Source organism: Penicillium vulpinum (genome assembly GCF_028829585.1).
Source record: "Penicillium vulpinum strain IBT 29486 chromosome Unknown utg000004l_segment0_segment0, whole genome shotgun sequence".
In the NCBI taxonomy this organism is placed as follows: domain Eukaryota; kingdom Fungi; phylum Ascomycota; class Eurotiomycetes; order Eurotiales; family Aspergillaceae; genus Penicillium; species Penicillium vulpinum.
Genome location: NW_026643244.1, coordinates 5,137,522 through 5,152,693, shown reverse-complemented (window position 1 = coordinate 5,152,693; position 15,172 = coordinate 5,137,522). Strand labels below are relative to the sequence as shown.

The following is a 15,172-nucleotide window of genomic DNA, read 5'->3' as shown; positions in this document are numbered from 1 at the left end:
CTATACCATTCTAATATGTGCTTTTCGTCCTCTCCAATACCCACCGGAATAGAGCAGACAGTCTTTATCAAGACCAAACAGAAGAAAAAGGAAACAGTATCCGAGAACCCATCACGGGATATAAAGTATGTAGAGAAAAAAAAATGAAGAAGGATGCTATAAAACCCCAAAAAGAAAACAAAGTACCATCATCAAGTGTTTAATCCGTGCGCGAGTTGGCAATGTTCATGACCAAGATATCACTCGCGCCGACCTTAATAAGTTCATCCATTACCGTAGCAATGCGCTTCTTCTCCACCATCGAGCTAACAGCAACCCATCCCTCCTCCTCGAGCGCGGTGATAGTAGGCGCGCGCTTGCCGGGGGTAATCTTTGACGCAACGGGCAGCTGCTCACGCGGAATGTTGTATTGGCACAGGACGAACTTCTGGGCGGTGATAACACCGCGCAGACGGGAGGTGAGGAGAGTGAGGATGTCGCTGTTGGCCTTGCGGGACTTGACCAGCACGGCGGTGCTGGAGACAACAGTGTCAATGGCCTTCAGGCCAGCGGCCTTCATGGTCTCACCGGACTCTGATGAGAAGATTGAGTGTTAGCAACGGGTTCATACTTCAATTTGACTGGTGAGATTTCAACATACCAACAAGATCAACGATACCATCAGCAACGCCAAGAGCGCAAGCAGCCTCAACACTACCACCAACATACTTGATCTTCGTGGCGAGCTTCTCGCCGGCCGCGAGGCCCTCCAGGTTACGGAAGAAAGCCTCGGTAAGGGCAGTGAAGCTGGTCACGACGTTGGAGCCAACAAGGTCCTTGGCCTCTTTGAGATTGCCCTTCTCGGGGACCTGCACCTGCAGCTTGCAGCCGCCAAAGCCCAGGTCGAGGATCTCCTCGACGTTGGAGATCTCGCCGGCGGGGAGGGTAGCATCGTGCTCGGCGACTTGATCGCGGCCAGTGATACCCAGATCGACACGGCCTTCGCCGACGAAGGTCGGGATGTCGGCGGCGGGCAGGAAGATCAGCGCAATGGGAAGGTTCTTGACCAGCGCGATGTCGAGGCGGGTTTCGCGGCGGAACTGGACATCACAGCCGGCGAGGAGGTCGAGGGTTGCTTGTTGCAGACGTCCTTCTGTATAGTGGGTTTGCGTCGTCAGTCTTAAGTTCTTTATCTTTGTCTCTTGTTCATATGGGTATCGCTGCTCGCAGTGGTCTATGAGTCACGATTTGGGAGGGAACTTGCTTTTGGGCACGGCGAAGAGGAGACGGCCTTCAAGGCTGTTTAGAATCGCTATGTTAGTAGGGATCCCAATGTAGGTTTGTAATTGACAGTGACTCACTGGTTGACGAGATCCATGGCGATAGAGCGGTGCGGCGCGGGGCGTTCACGGGTTTTTTGAGGTGGGGGAATAAGCTGACTGAGGATCAATCGGCAAGGAGGCCAAGTCAATTGCAATTCAGAGATTGTGAATATATCTCAAAGACAAGATAGAACAGTTAATATAGTCTGGAGGAGTCAGAGGAAGAGGGAGACCGGAGCTTCTTGCGGCAGAAATTGGAGGGGCAGATTACTCCGGTAGACTAGTGACGGGATCGGGGACCCGAAGAGAGTGTACCGTGTTGGTTGCACAGGATGAGCCCACGTGATATGATTCTGTGGTGTATGGCTATTTAAAATAACTATGTACATATACTTGGTAAGAGTCATCAATGAGGTTTTTAATTGATTTGACAGGATAATTGGTTGTGGAAGCCGAAATTGTCTAATAGTGATGCTGAACGATATCGGAGTTCCAAGAAAAAATGTGCTGCCTGAAGCTGCCTCATCCGTCAGGTGTCAACTTTTATCCGCTGACTCATCTTATGCCTGACGGCTCAGGTGTCAAGCTGGCCCTGAGCCCTCGCGTAATTTGCAAGAACCCACACAGGCCAAATTCCACTTCAACACACCCTCACCTTCAGTCCAACCAACTCCAACCCTCGAGCTCAACGCCCTCTCCTATCCTCCAAGATGGATTCCAGCAAGCAGCCCGTTAAGCTCGTCAAGGTGACCCGTGTCCTCGGCCGCACCGGTATGTGCTTTCCCAGCTTTTTACAGCTCCAAAACCCACAATTCGATATTCGATATTCGCGGGGTGCACCAATTGCGCCCCGGATCGCCCGAAACAACCGATGAAAACCAGACACTTGGAGGAATAGCAATCGCTAATTTCTGGTTTATTTAGGATCCCGTGGTGGTGTCACCCAGGTCCGCGTCGAGTTCATGGACGATACCTCCCGCTCCATCATCCGCAACGTCAAGGGCCCAGGTATGCGATATTGATTTCCTTCAATCCGGTCGTCTTTTGGGATCACAAGAGGAGGAAATTAAAAACTTGGGGTGTACCTGTACATTCTACAATGAACAGAAACCCCATGTTGAAATATTGAATTTTCAATGATCGACCCAAAAGACGAAAAACTCTGCCGAACCACATAGCTAACATCTAATCCGCACCAGTCCGCGTTGATGACATCCTCTGCCTGCTCGAGTCCGAGCGCGAGGCCCGCCGTCTCCGTTAAAATCAACCAAAACGAAATTTCGCTCGCGTCGTCTATTTTGTCTCTCTTCTTCTCTCGCATATCCCTTACGACCGACTTTTCATGATTACTCTTCGGCCAAAATCGAGTCCCCCGCCTTTCTTTCTTGCCGTACCTTCAACCTCCTATCTTCCTCAACCCTAAGCCGCCGCGCTGCCCCAATCATTCTCGCCTGCCGATTCTCAAGGGGCCGTTTCTACGATTTCCGACGTTTCAACTGGAGGTGATGGTTTGGGTGGATTGACTTTTTGGTTTTTATAACGCCGAAAGTCCCGGAAGGTCGATTATGGAGAACCGATCGTGAGAGAGAGGAGCAGAGAGCGCAAAAAAGATAATAGAAAGCCTTTTTTTTTATTGATACGAGAAAACGAAATCAAGTTCTTGCGCTGAGGGCTGGTTTGCGGACTTGTGGTACGGTCTGGTCTGGTTTCGATCTTGGTGTTTTACTACATACACACGTCCATTTAGGCGTGCTTGCATGGGCTCAATGCGACAAACGAGGTTGTGATGTTGTTTCCTTTCTTTTCTTCCTCGTACCAGCTTTCCCCCCATCACTGGTACTTAGAAAGGACAAACGCCGATTCGAACCAGGCCCCGATCGACAAAAAGAACAATGGAATCCAAAAAAAAGTTTGAAAACTTCCAGTTCAGCCTTGTCGAGGTCGAGGTTTTGAAAGCGTTCGTAGAGCATCTGGCCAGTGTAGTGTATGTGAGTTTGTAGAGATATTGCGGAGCCTGACTGTTCCCAATATGTCTACCAAGTACGGGTAGGCAGTAATTATGCCATGTTTCTATACATAGGAAAGTGGTCTGTATGCGTGGATTTTTACTGCCTTTTTGTGTCAATATTGATTCAAGATTGATATATATTCAAATTGGCTCAGAGATCATACTAACTCGTATATCACTATGCCGAAAATTCCTAATGCTCATATGTCGGTATCACGTGGGCCCAAGTCTACCTCAAAGATCATATAGTTATAAAAAGTTGTCTGCGCAGTTTATGTCGCCTTTTCCTGCTCTCTAGCTATGAAACTGAGAAGGGGAAGCAAATATCCCAAAAACGACATCTAAGAAAACCACCAAGACTGCCAAAACGACATCACAAGGCCACATAAGAGGCCGACTGTTCTTGTGTATATAACTATGCTCACATTTCCACCTTCTCATGTGCGGTCTTTTTTCCTTTTAAAATGGCTGAACAGCCTATATTTAGCCCAGTCTGCCCGATTCCCTTCATCCTACAACCGGCTGAAAGAACACAAGAGCTCAAAAATTATCTTCTAACGGAAATCGGTTAGATCTAGCGTGTGAGCGTGGAAGCTCTGATTGGGATGTATGAAAATGGTGGGCTTTGTCCGCGTCAACTCGGGGATTACCCTGTTTACTTGGCTGAAGGTAAACGGGTCGTTAAGGACCTGTGCCAAATAATGCTATTAAATGGTGTGAGGTATGTCTTATTTGACTACTCTGTACACATGTATTCATCCTGAATATATATATCAAGGACAGGACTTCCGTACAAGCAGCTAACTTTTGTTGCCGATGGAGATTCAAAATAGACATTTATTCAAAATCAATCTATCAAAAATTTGAAGATCATGTTTAGGTGCTAAACTCATATATATGTAACTGTACAACCGAAAATGCTCAATGCCCGCATAAAATGTAAAACTACAACTGCTCCGCACTAGCCATGAGCCTATTAAGCAGGCCATCGTCACCAGCAGCCTCTCCATCAAGACCACTCTTATCATCAAGTACGCGACCAACCGCCCCCAAAAGCCCAGCCAAGCGCTTCCGCCGGATAGACTCCTCCAGCTCAGCACTCTTCTGGCGAGCGACATCAATAACAGCTGAGGGCAAGTTCGCCAGCCGTGCAACGTTCAATCCGTAACTACGATGCGCAACTCCCTCAGTAACCTCATAGAGGAACGTAATCTCGGCATCCCCACCCTTGTCCTTATCACCCGTCTCCGTGAACCGCATATGGACATTACGGAGAGTCTGGTCCGGGAAGGAATGCACCATCCGCGAGAGATGCTGGTAGTGCGTAATGAAAAGGGTGAGTGATTGGATCGAGCGAACCATATAGTCAAGCACCGCCTGCGCAATAGCGACACCATCATGCGTCGATGTACCGCGGCCCAGCTCGTCGAGGATAACCAAGGATCGAGGCGTTGCTTGCTTGAGGATATCTGCTGTTTCAGAGAGCTCGACCATGAAGGTTGATTCGCCGGCGAGCATGTTGTCGAAGGCGCCCATGCGCGTGAAGACCGCATCCAGGAGACCGAGTCGGGCAGAAGCCGCTGGGACGTAGGATCCGATTTGGCCCATGATTGCGATCAGTGCTACCTGTCGCACGTAGCTGGATTTACCGCCCATGTTCGGGCCGGTGACGAGGAGCGCGCGCGTGCCGTCGTGTTGCAGGTTTGTGTCGTTGGGTACGTATGTGTCTGTGAGGAGTTGCTCGACCATTGGGTGTCGGCCTTGTTCGATGTGCAGGCCTGCTTCTTCGGTGTATTCGGGCTTGACGTAGCCGGGTTGCTGGGCTATGTCAGCGAGGGATAATAGGCAGTCGAGGGTTGCGAGGGATTGTATGCAATCTCGGAAGGACTGGTACTGTGCTGCAATATCGGCTAGGAGGACTTTGTATGCTTGGTCGCAGGCTGCTGCTAGGGCTTCCTTGTGCTGATCTCGCTCGCGGATGAGCTGGATGACTTCTGGCGTGTGGAAGCGGGACACTCTTTTTGTGCCGCTGACTTTGACCCACGATGCTGGCACTCGCTTGAGTGCTGGGGAAATGTTTTCGATCTCGATCAAGTACTCGATGCCGGAGACGGTAGAGTATTCGACTTTGCCTCTCCCAATTGTTGATGCTGCCTCTTTGCGGTGTTCTAATAACCCGTGTTCAGTGTTTCCAATTTGGAGCTTCAGTTCACCGATCTCCTCTGTCTCCTCTGCCTCGCGAAAGAAGGTATATTTGTCATTGGTTCGTGCAGCGTGCATGTTGATCTTGTCTAAAAACTTGACAACTGAAGCTCGGATCGTGGGCAGAGAGGCAATGGCTTCGCTCACTAGCGGTGATTGAAAGCCCGTCTGGGTAGGTGATTTGATATCTGCAAATTCCATTGCAATCATCTGCATAGCTTGAAGAACAGTGAGAAGTTCAGGTCGTTCGCACTTGGCTCAACATTAGTAAAGGTGTGGTCATCATTGCAGAAGTATCACCTACCTTTCCGTAGTAGATGCGGATCAAACTCTTCTCAAGATCACTCTTGACTTTGTGTAGTAATCCTCGTACTCTCTCCACCGGAACCGCTCGCGCAGGATCAATAATCTCTTCCACGGCATTCGTCCGCTCTTCGAGGCGTACTTTGTCTAACAAGGGTCTTCCAACCCATTGCCGTAACATGCGTTGTCCGAACCGTGTTTGCGTCCGATCCAAGGTCCAAAATAAACTACCCTTTGTCGAGAGATCCGTCTGGTTTTGGTATATTTCTAGACTGACCAGCGTATTTCCGTTCAGAAGCATATGCGAACGAGCCGAGAAGGGCTGGAAATATTTCGTGAGATCAAACACATGTTCCAGACCATACTCAGTCATATGTTCGATCATAGCAGACAGACAGATAGTCACCTGCTCTGGGAGACCGAGGACGTTTTGAAGCAACTTCGCAGCTTGGGTATCCTCCTCGGTACTGGTAGCCTTCATTTTTCCTGCATAGAATCCCGATACATGGCTGTGTGCCTCAGCGGCAGAGGTTTTCTTCTTCTGGGCCCGTTCGAGGCGCACGGCGTCCCCAAAAACATTCATCTTGCTTCCAGATAAATGCTGGACGAGCTTTTCGCTAGCGCGAGACATCTCTCCAACAATCAAGATCTCGCAGGGAGCGATATGCAACAGTCGTGTCTCAATCTCGCTCCGCATGAAGCCATCCTCGAAGTCATCGTAGATAACATCACCCGTAGCCGGCTGGACAGCGACAATCCCGACATGAACTCGCTCGTCATTCCCAGGGCCCTTGGCATTAGTCTCCGTCATACAGAGCATGTATCCAGTAGCAGGGGAGGCGCCTCCCGCCGCCGGCGCAGGACCCTGCAGACCTTCGGCATCATCGATATAGGTTCCTTTCGTGTAGAGATTGGTTAATTTACGAACAAATGGCGCATTTCGATTATCGCCCGCAGCCTTGAGTGCAGCCGTCTCGATCTGTCGCACGACGCCGACCTTGTGGCCGGCTGTAACGAGTCGCTTCACATGCACGTGTAATCGGTGCACGGGGATACTAGCCGAAGCAAAGCGACCAATGTGTGCCTCAGATGGATCTGCAGTAGATCCTGGCATTAGCGTATTTTTGGTATTCTGACACGCAGAGAATACTTACGTTCGTCAAATCTGAACTTCCCGGGGATACACACGATGCCCAGCTCCTTGGCCGCAATGCGCGCATCCTCTCCGAAGAACCGGAATTTATATCCCACTTCAATAACCAACACTGTGTTCATATTCTGACGCTTTATCTCAATGACCTGCTTCTCCATAGGCGTGAGCTTGCTCGTGCCCTTCTTCGCACCCTTGCCTTTAGTCGGAGGTGGTGGTGCGGGCTCGTCGTCTTCCTCGGCCTCTGCAGCTTCTGCCTCCGCGCTGGCTGCATCGTTCACTGCGATTCTCCCAATCCCAACCTGACAGTCTGGCCCACCGAGCTTCCGGACGAATTGCTGGTGCAATTTCTCCTTCTCTTTCTTCCGCTTTTCCTGCTCTGGGTCTTCTTCCTCTGCGGGGACCGGCGCAACGGCAGGGGAGCTTTGGAATTTGAAGATATCGGTGCGTTGACTGCTGCTTGCCTGAGATGTGTGCTCAAAGTCCACGCTTGTCGCAACTCGGATTGGCTCCTCCGCGACCCTGCCAGTGGTTTTAGCTCGCTTTGATGCTGGTGCCACGATATCTTCGTCGTCCTCGTCATCATCTGTTGGGGTGACATTATCTTGCTTCGGCTTGATCTTGTCGGCTGGCGACGCTTGTCTTTTCTTGGGTGTTTTGGCCGGGGTCGGCTCGGAGTCTTTCGGCGTGGCCGAGGAGGCGGGTTTCTGGGTGAAGAAGCTGGAGATGCTTGCTTGCTTTCGTTTCAACGATGAAGAGGGTGCGGAGGACTGCGAAGAATGAGGTGCCATTTTGACGAAGGATGGTTCCAACTGTTCCCACCGCAAGCATGCGGAGTGGCAGTGGAGTTGGACGTAGGGGTTCTAGGTTGTGGTAGTAAGAGACGGGATTCAATGAGATCGGATGTAGCGGTATTTCATCTCAGCTTGATCTCAAACTAGGAACGTCTCTAATTGAATCTCATGTGAGTTCTCCGCATTTACTTGTAGCTCGACGCGTACAGAACGCGCTGGGGCGTTAATTGGTTGCTGACTCATCACTTTACATCCACCTGGGCAGGCGGTGATCTGCCAGATGAGGTCTGGAGATCATCATGCTTGATCTTCCGGGCTGTCAGATATCGGACACAAATGTGCTATCAAGACTATGCCTAATTACAACCAGAAGCGTTGACTTTAGCATTAGGATATGTTTCTATGACAATCCCATTGTAAAGATACCCAACCTTGGAAGGGGCCCGTGCCCAGTCATACTATGTACGGAGTAGCCCTAGTTCAATAGGTATTTTGCATTATACGGAAAACAACTGGGTCAAATTTGTCTTCCAACAAAGAGAATCTACATGTATTTATGCAAGTTCAGCTATTATGCAAGTTTAGCTAAGTGGGGCTTATTATGATTTCGATTTGCATGAATTTGTATTGCTACTAGTGAGGATAAACCAAGAGAAAGAGGAAGTGAATAGTAGGTGATGTATAAGTATAGTTGAAAGAACTGACAGCCATGAAACTATTATAGCCTCGCAAGGACAAACAAGTGAAGACAACAAAGATACTGAGCAACAAACCATCCATCTGCATCCATTGCAACATTTATAAGTACATATATGTATCCAGAGCAACCTTCCGAGGTTAGAAGAGACACAAAGTACAGTCATGAAGGAACCATGAAGAAACCCCCGAGAAGAGAAAAGATACCCTCGGAATTCTCTTCATAGGGAGACAGAGGACCTTCTCTGTCGATAGGAGAAAAAGAAAGCTGTCACAAAGTGACTATGAAAGTAGGAACCTTCATGAAAAGAAAATATTACCCTCAGAGTTCTCTTCATAGGGAAACAGAGCGCTGTCTCTGTAAGAAAGGTTCCAAAAATTGGCTCAATGACCACGTCAAAGAGCACGTTAGGGATGGGACAGGGGTACATAAGACGAAGGATACAGCATGGGGCCATGACGGGGAACAGGAAGGGGGGGGAGGGGATACATGAGGCGAGAGAGGGATACAGGAGGCGAGAGAGTAGTGGAAGCTCCCAGATGTGCGATGGAGAGAATGAGTCGGACGTAACGTATCCGCAGAGGGCGCAGGGGGTTTCCGTCCCGAAGGATTCAACCCACACCGCGGCGTACTTCGTGTCGTCTTGGCTAGGAGCTCAGAGGCGCCGCCAGGCAGTCAGGACCCAGGCCGCAGCAAAGACTCCATCTGGTGTCCTCAGAGGTGTGAAGTTCTTCATTCGGACAACGGGTAACGTCGAGGGGCAGTACAGGAACCCGGAGCTGGAGGGGAAAGAGAAGAGGAAAGAGAGAAAATTGGGGAAGGGGCAGGTATTTATAATTTACTACTGGCTTAAGGCGATGGGGGGTGGCGACGAGTTGTGATCTGAGAGGGAAGGAGCCTAAAAGGGAAGGCGCCTCACTAAACATCGCGTTCTGTTTAAAAGGGAAGGAAGGCACCTGCCTAGACGACCGTAAATTTAACTTGTGTATGTATGTAGACAGCTTCACCTGGGAAGGCAGCGGTCCCTTTTTGTTGTGTATGCATATGGAGGGCATTTCAATCACGTCAGAATATATGATACTAATTGATGTTATCTGCATATGCACTAACATTAACTACAGTATCTGTGTGATTACAGAGAGTTCGATTCATCAAGTCTCCTCTGAATCCAAGTACAGAGCATAGCCTCTTTGCTCTTTGACAATTTTCACTCTAAAGGACTCTTCAGTAAAGTCCCTAGGACCTACATCTTCAAAATACTCGACCATATTGAGCTCGAGTAAAGGCTACATTATCATTGTAAACAAGAATAGTCGGCTGCTTATGCGGCCTTACGATGCCTTTTAGCATTCTTGTTTGTGGTCTTTGTAGATGTTTTTTTTAGATGTTTTTTTTAATGGGTGTTTTCTTCTCCTGAGTTTTACACCTAGACGGCGGAAAAGGGCAAGAAAAAGCATAAACTGTGTAGCTAATTTTCTATGTATAATCTGTGAAGGCCAACCCCCGAAGGATGCGTGGAGTTGAAGTTAGAACACAGACTCACCTTCTCCAAGCAAGTTGGGTTGTAGAGCTAATTCTTGCCTGATAATCATCAACCCTGAAGCAAAACGCTTGGAGGGGTGTGTCTGCTTAATAGGCTGCGTCTTGTAAAGATTCTAATTTCAAACAGCGAATGTACAGCGATTTGATGCTTCCTGCAAAGGCAGGGCTTGGTGAGTGTTAACTATGAGCTCTGACGTTGTGATAACTCAGGATATGTTACTTTGGACCCTGCGCTAGCTATGAGAATACCGTCGATAACGCGGTATATCACATTGTCTTGGGGTCTTCATATGATTTGCTATGGGGTTTTCCGAGTGGATGACGACAAAAGGCTGTCTTTCTTTTCTTTTCTTGCTTGGCTTGAAGATTTGCTATAGCGGCTGGCTGTTGCAAGCTGATAATGTATTATTATAGCTATTTAATATTCCAAGGGCTCATTGCGATGTAATTTCGCCCTATAATTTTGTTCCTAGGAGAATCAGCTTGATTCATTCATAAAAAACTAGATCTGTTAAGCCGATGTTACAGTCAGTTTTGCGTTATATGGCACGGCGATAGGTTTAAGATGTATGGTACAGCGTGCTGAAAACATGTTGAAGGTTGAAGCGAATACTGTTGCTAGGATCAAATTGGTGCAGGATAGGATAGGAGTGGTGAGGGTAAGGGAGAGTATTTCGGTGGTTTTCTTATAAAGAAGAAGTAGGTCCTAGATGAAGTTGGCGGAAATAGCTAGGGAGCACACGAGGGAACGTAGAGTTCAGGAGGGCAAGGTGGGCAAACAGGTTACTTAGTGAGTCGATCAGGGTTCCCGATGCGGCAATGTTACTGTCAACATTAGGGAAATAGACTAAGAGAATATTGTTCCAAGTATACATTATGGCACGGGAAGCATTCATAAACATTTCGTATTGATACTGGCTAATCATAATATTGTACATCATATCAAACAGCCCAACAAGGACGGGAAATACAAGTGAACACCCACGGGTAATCACAATTGTAGAAGCTATCAATTGGACTGGGTGCGAACAAGTCAGGGTCGTCGAGGGCAAAACAGTAAAGCTAGCACTGTCACTGTTGGGGGGATTGGTTCTGGATATCCATAGCATCTTCGGTCACTTCGGGGAACATCGTGTAACGTCAGTCGTGTCGCAGGGTTGGCCAATTCGAGCAGCAAGGCAGCCCAGGAATTGGTCAACAAATTCGTGAGATTTAGTTTGTATCGGTAGTCAGATAGTATGAGGAAAACATGTGGTCGTCTTCCGGGATGGTTTCATCGGAGGGAGCTGCCTGCTCCATTGAAAGCCAGTTATTCTGGATTGGAACATGCGGCTCTTCGTACTGGTTGTCATAAAAAGAGTGCTTCAAGGGGGCCTGGAGAGGGTTGGATCGGTATCCAGCCTTGTCAAAGTTGCTGCCGTATGGATCACCAAGATCAGAAGGGTATGGAAGGCCGTATCCAATGTCATTAGAGTCGGTGTGTTTGGCGAATGGAGAAGGCCAATTGTGTGAGCCAATTCGGCCTTGAGGGTTCAGAATAGGCTCGATGTTCTCCTTATCAACAGATGCGTGACCAATTTTCGGGACATGAATGCCAGTGTTGGTCTTTCCGTTCAAAACGAGGCGAGTGGGGGTCAATGAGTCAAACTGCGTGAATCCCGGTTCCTGATAAGATGCCTTACTCTCCTCTTTTCCCTGTTGCTCATCAACAAAAATGTTGAAGCCACCTTTCGGCCGTTTGCCAAAGGCGTTGACAGTAAGACCAAACTCTTCATCGCCGCCAACATAGGATTGAGTACGGTCTACCGCATGGTGGGCGCGGTGGGGAGGAGTTTGCTCTTCTTTGACTGATTCTTCTTCAATGTTCTTGCGGTCATTGTCGATTTTCTGTCGCTTTCTGTCCGCAGCACGGGGGACGTTGGGATCAGCTTTAGTCAAACGTGGGGCCCTGAGACGAGTGAGGCCTCGCTTGGGAATTGGAGTCTCTCCCTTCAGTGGAGTGTATTCCTCCACATTACCAGTGATCACACGCTCCGTCAGCAGAGTTCCATCTGGGGAAAAGACCATTTCGTTTGGCTCCACAAGCGAAGAAGATTGTATCATCATTTGCAAAGCAGCACCATCCTTCTTCTGGTTGCGCCGACGACGCATCTGCAGCGTAGCGGAATCAAAAATGTCCATGCCTGGCCAGAGAACTCCCTTGAGTCTTGCAATTTCTTCAGCTCGGGCTTTGTCAATCTCAGAATCACCAGATGACTGAGTCTGATCACCAGAGTCGATAAAAGGATCAGGGGTATCTCTTCCGATATTCCAGGTTCTGTCCAAGGGGATGGGTTTGTTTTTGCGATGTGCCGGTGTAATAGGCAAAGCCAATGATCGGTTTTCATCGCCGAGTCCAGAAGCATCCATCGGCTGCAACACGTTTGACTTTGTGCCAGTCAACGATCGCATAGAGCGCAGGATCGGACCAGTTCGAGATTTCGCATCGCCGTTCGCCACAATCAAGCGGTTTGGCGTAGTTGGCGTGAGGATTGTATTCACATGTTGATGGTTGTCATCGTGAGAATCAGCTAGACGAGGATCGAGGTAGTCAGGGACTGAGGCAACTGTGGTTGCAGGTGTGCTGGATTCCTCAGAATCGACTTTGGGAGCTTGGCTTCTTGTGCGTTTGGCAGCATTGGAAGATAATTCTCCATCCGATGTTCTTTTCTTACGAATTTCTTTCTTCGCCATGCGAGCAGCTAGCTGCTTGGCAAAGCCATTCGCCTCAAACCAATCGTCGTATTGTTTGAGAAGCTCGATCGAGTTGGAATCGTCGGTGCGGAGCTTGAGCTTGAAGTGGTTGGCCAGATGAGCCTTGGAGGCGGCATGGGTCAACAGGTGGGAAACATCGCTGAACTGGGGCTCCCCAGGGCAGATGCTGCACATGAGGGTAGTTTCATCCATGATCCAAGACTGGAGGAAGCAACTAAACAGATAGAATGAAATGCAAATGGAAAGGGCAAAACAACCAACGGTCAGCCAAGAAAGCAAGTGTGGGTGGTGAGTTAAAGAGACGAAGGAGCGATCTGGAAGATAAACACATCGATAAGGCGGACGTGTTTGAGCAACCCTGGAAGAGAATGCCTTATCGATCGGCTATTCACATGGGAAGGAGCGTCTTTCTGGATGACGGGTACCTGGTCCACGGGTAGGTCACGGGATGTGATTGAACCTAAATATCTTTCATTCATCCACATATGTTGGGGATTATTACTATGTACACAATGTATGTGCCACGATGTCTTAACAGCTCTTTGGCTATTGTAGGGAAACATGAAGCGGAATAAGCCAAAGTGGACATTATTCTCCTCCCGCATTGTATCCCAAAGTCCATAGAGAGGCGAACGTTGGGTTATTAGATTGCAGGAGGGTTCAATGCATAATTCAATCTGAATTAGCTACCCCGCAAGACATCTTGCTGTGATTGACTTAGGCATACAACTGTTCATTCAAGTTAGCAAATTATACCAGAGAAGATCAGATCATATCTCACTAAACAGCATCAATCTCTTCAAGGCCATTGAACTTCAATAAACTTAACCCTGCAAGGCTGAAGTGTGTGTGATACACATCAACCATATTTCCTGGTCGATCAGCAAAGCCACCGGCATCAGGGTCCTAAATAAGGGTTAGCAATAGATTCCACACAATAGACAATTAAGTTACCTGGCATTGTAGGACAAATGCAGCAAGCTTCTCGCCATCAATCCAGTGCAGACGGTCGATCATGGCAAGACTTGATCCAACCCACCAGCTGTAACAGGCATCAGCAAGCTTCTCTGGTCGACCATTGAAACCACCGCTTTCGATTTGGCGCTCACTGAGCCAAGCTCCGAGGCGATCCTTATTCACCAAGTCCAAACGGCCAGCGATGGCCAATGCGCCAATGCAAGTAAACACCTGGCCAGCGTGGGACTCGGCACCAGGGCGAATACCATATGCTCCATCCAAGTTCTCACAACTTTGGATATGAGAAACGGCTTTGGGGACATCGACTAGGTCCAACAGGCGTAACAGTGACAATGCATTGAGGGCACCATATAAGAATCGAGTATCTGTTTCGCCCCACTGGTCTCCCATGAAGGATCCATCTGCATTCTGTAGGTTTGCAATGACTATAACGGTTTAGTAAACAGTCATTGATAGAAGTCGATATGAGGGAACTCTTTCATACAAGACCCAACTTTCTGCTTGCCGCCTCTGCCCCGCTTCTCGAGTTCATCGACAGCATCAATGGTTACGAGGATCTGAATCGCAGAGACGGTATACAACATATGGGCATCATGACCTGGGGCAGCCCCGAAGCCTCCATTATCATTTTGGCACGAAAGGACGAAGTCGATGGTCTGATCTCGAGGTAATGTATTTGGATGACCTAGAATATGCAGGGCTGTGAGACCCCAGTAAACACCATTTAGTCGAAGGTGCTCTGTCAGCCAATATTCAAGCTCATCTTTTCTCTATGTTGGTTAATCACCATCATTCCCTTGGCATTCTCTTTGAAGGAGGGACGTACAGTATCTAGCTTCTTAATGTAAGCCACATGCTTTAAAGTGTGTAATTCAGAGTCTGCGGGGCTAGCCATAGCTCTCCCAGGGCCTGAAACAAGAGCCATATCCTGGAGATATCCTGGAATGATGGAAGTGGCTGATGAAAAGATAACCACTGATTGGATGGAGATGTGCAGGTTAGTAGATTGAAGATCTGAGAGCTTGTGAAACCTATCACTGAAAGCGGTGAAGCCGGTAGATCTAGGTATGCATGACATTGTGGACCTCCTTTGTTTTCAAACCGGAGAATAGAGGTCCGTGCGCAATTTGATTCACGTGATGCACAGAGCACGTGCTAGGCGCCAGTTTCGCCTAATTAATTATTTTATATATGCCCAGGTGGGTTTTTAGGGGCAAAATTGACCATGTAGATTGATAAACGGCACTGTGTACAAAGTCGTACTCCGTACTCTGGACTACAAAGTACCTTCTGCTACATTATTGTATTTGTTGATTGGTAGAAACCCTGTACTATCCACTCAACAAGCCCCGTGCACCACGCCCAAAACACTGTCATCCCCGAGCGCTAGTTTGACATATCCAGCCATGTTTCAGATTGGAACTCCAAGCTGCTTCCGAGGGA

At 48.5% G+C, this 15,172-nt stretch overlaps 6 protein-coding genes across 6 annotated transcripts; 2 read left to right on the top strand and 4 right to left on the bottom strand.

Moving 5' to 3' along the window:
- Positions 1-199: 199 nt before the first annotated feature.
- Positions 200-1,357, bottom strand: N7479_010420 (ATP phosphoribosyltransferase; the record flags this gene model as incomplete). The annotated part of the gene is made up of 4 exons (XM_057258111.1): positions 200-573; positions 641-1,158; positions 1,225-1,278; positions 1,341-1,357. The coding sequence occupies 4 exons, from the start codon at positions 1,355-1,357 to the stop codon at positions 200-202; spliced, it is 963 nt and encodes a 320-aa protein (XP_057105569.1).
- Positions 1,358-1,633: 276 nt separating this feature from the next.
- On the top strand, positions 1,634-2,744 carry N7479_010419 (40S ribosomal eS28 domain-containing protein; the record flags this gene model as incomplete). Its single annotated transcript, XM_057258110.1, has 4 exons — positions 1,634-1,661; positions 1,929-2,072; positions 2,226-2,309; positions 2,501-2,744. 4 exons carry the CDS (start codon positions 1,634-1,636, stop codon positions 2,560-2,562), a joined length of 318 nt encoding a protein of 105 aa, XP_057105568.1. The 3' UTR covers positions 2,563-2,744.
- Positions 2,745-4,254: 1,510 nt separating this feature from the next.
- Positions 4,255-7,755, bottom strand: msh3 (mismatch repair protein MSH3; the record flags this gene model as incomplete). Its single annotated transcript, XM_057258109.1, has 3 exons — positions 4,255-5,763; positions 5,816-6,909; positions 6,969-7,755. The coding sequence occupies 3 exons, from the start codon at positions 7,753-7,755 to the stop codon at positions 4,255-4,257; spliced, it is 3,390 nt and encodes a 1,129-aa protein (XP_057105567.1).
- Positions 7,756-8,841: 1,086 nt separating this feature from the next.
- On the top strand, positions 8,842-9,336 carry N7479_010417 (uncharacterized protein; the record flags this gene model as incomplete). The annotated part of the gene is made up of 1 exon (XM_057258108.1): positions 8,842-9,336. The coding sequence occupies one exon, from the start codon at positions 8,842-8,844 to the stop codon at positions 9,334-9,336; it is 495 nt and encodes a 164-aa protein (XP_057105566.1).
- Positions 9,337-11,209: 1,873 nt separating this feature from the next.
- Positions 11,210-12,943, bottom strand: N7479_010416 (uncharacterized protein; the record flags this gene model as incomplete). Its single annotated transcript, XM_057258107.1, has 1 exon — positions 11,210-12,943. One exon carries the CDS (start codon positions 12,941-12,943, stop codon positions 11,210-11,212), a length of 1,734 nt encoding a protein of 577 aa, XP_057105565.1.
- A 494-nt stretch (positions 12,944-13,437) lies between these two features.
- N7479_010415 (Rab geranylgeranyltransferase subunit beta BET2) lies at positions 13,438-14,654 on the bottom strand (the record flags this gene model as incomplete). Its single annotated transcript, XM_057258106.1, has 5 exons — positions 13,438-13,480; positions 13,533-13,657; positions 13,706-14,154; positions 14,214-14,499; positions 14,556-14,654. 5 exons carry the CDS (start codon positions 14,652-14,654, stop codon positions 13,438-13,440), a joined length of 1,002 nt encoding a protein of 333 aa, XP_057105564.1.
- Between the last annotated feature and the right edge of the window lie 518 nt (positions 14,655-15,172).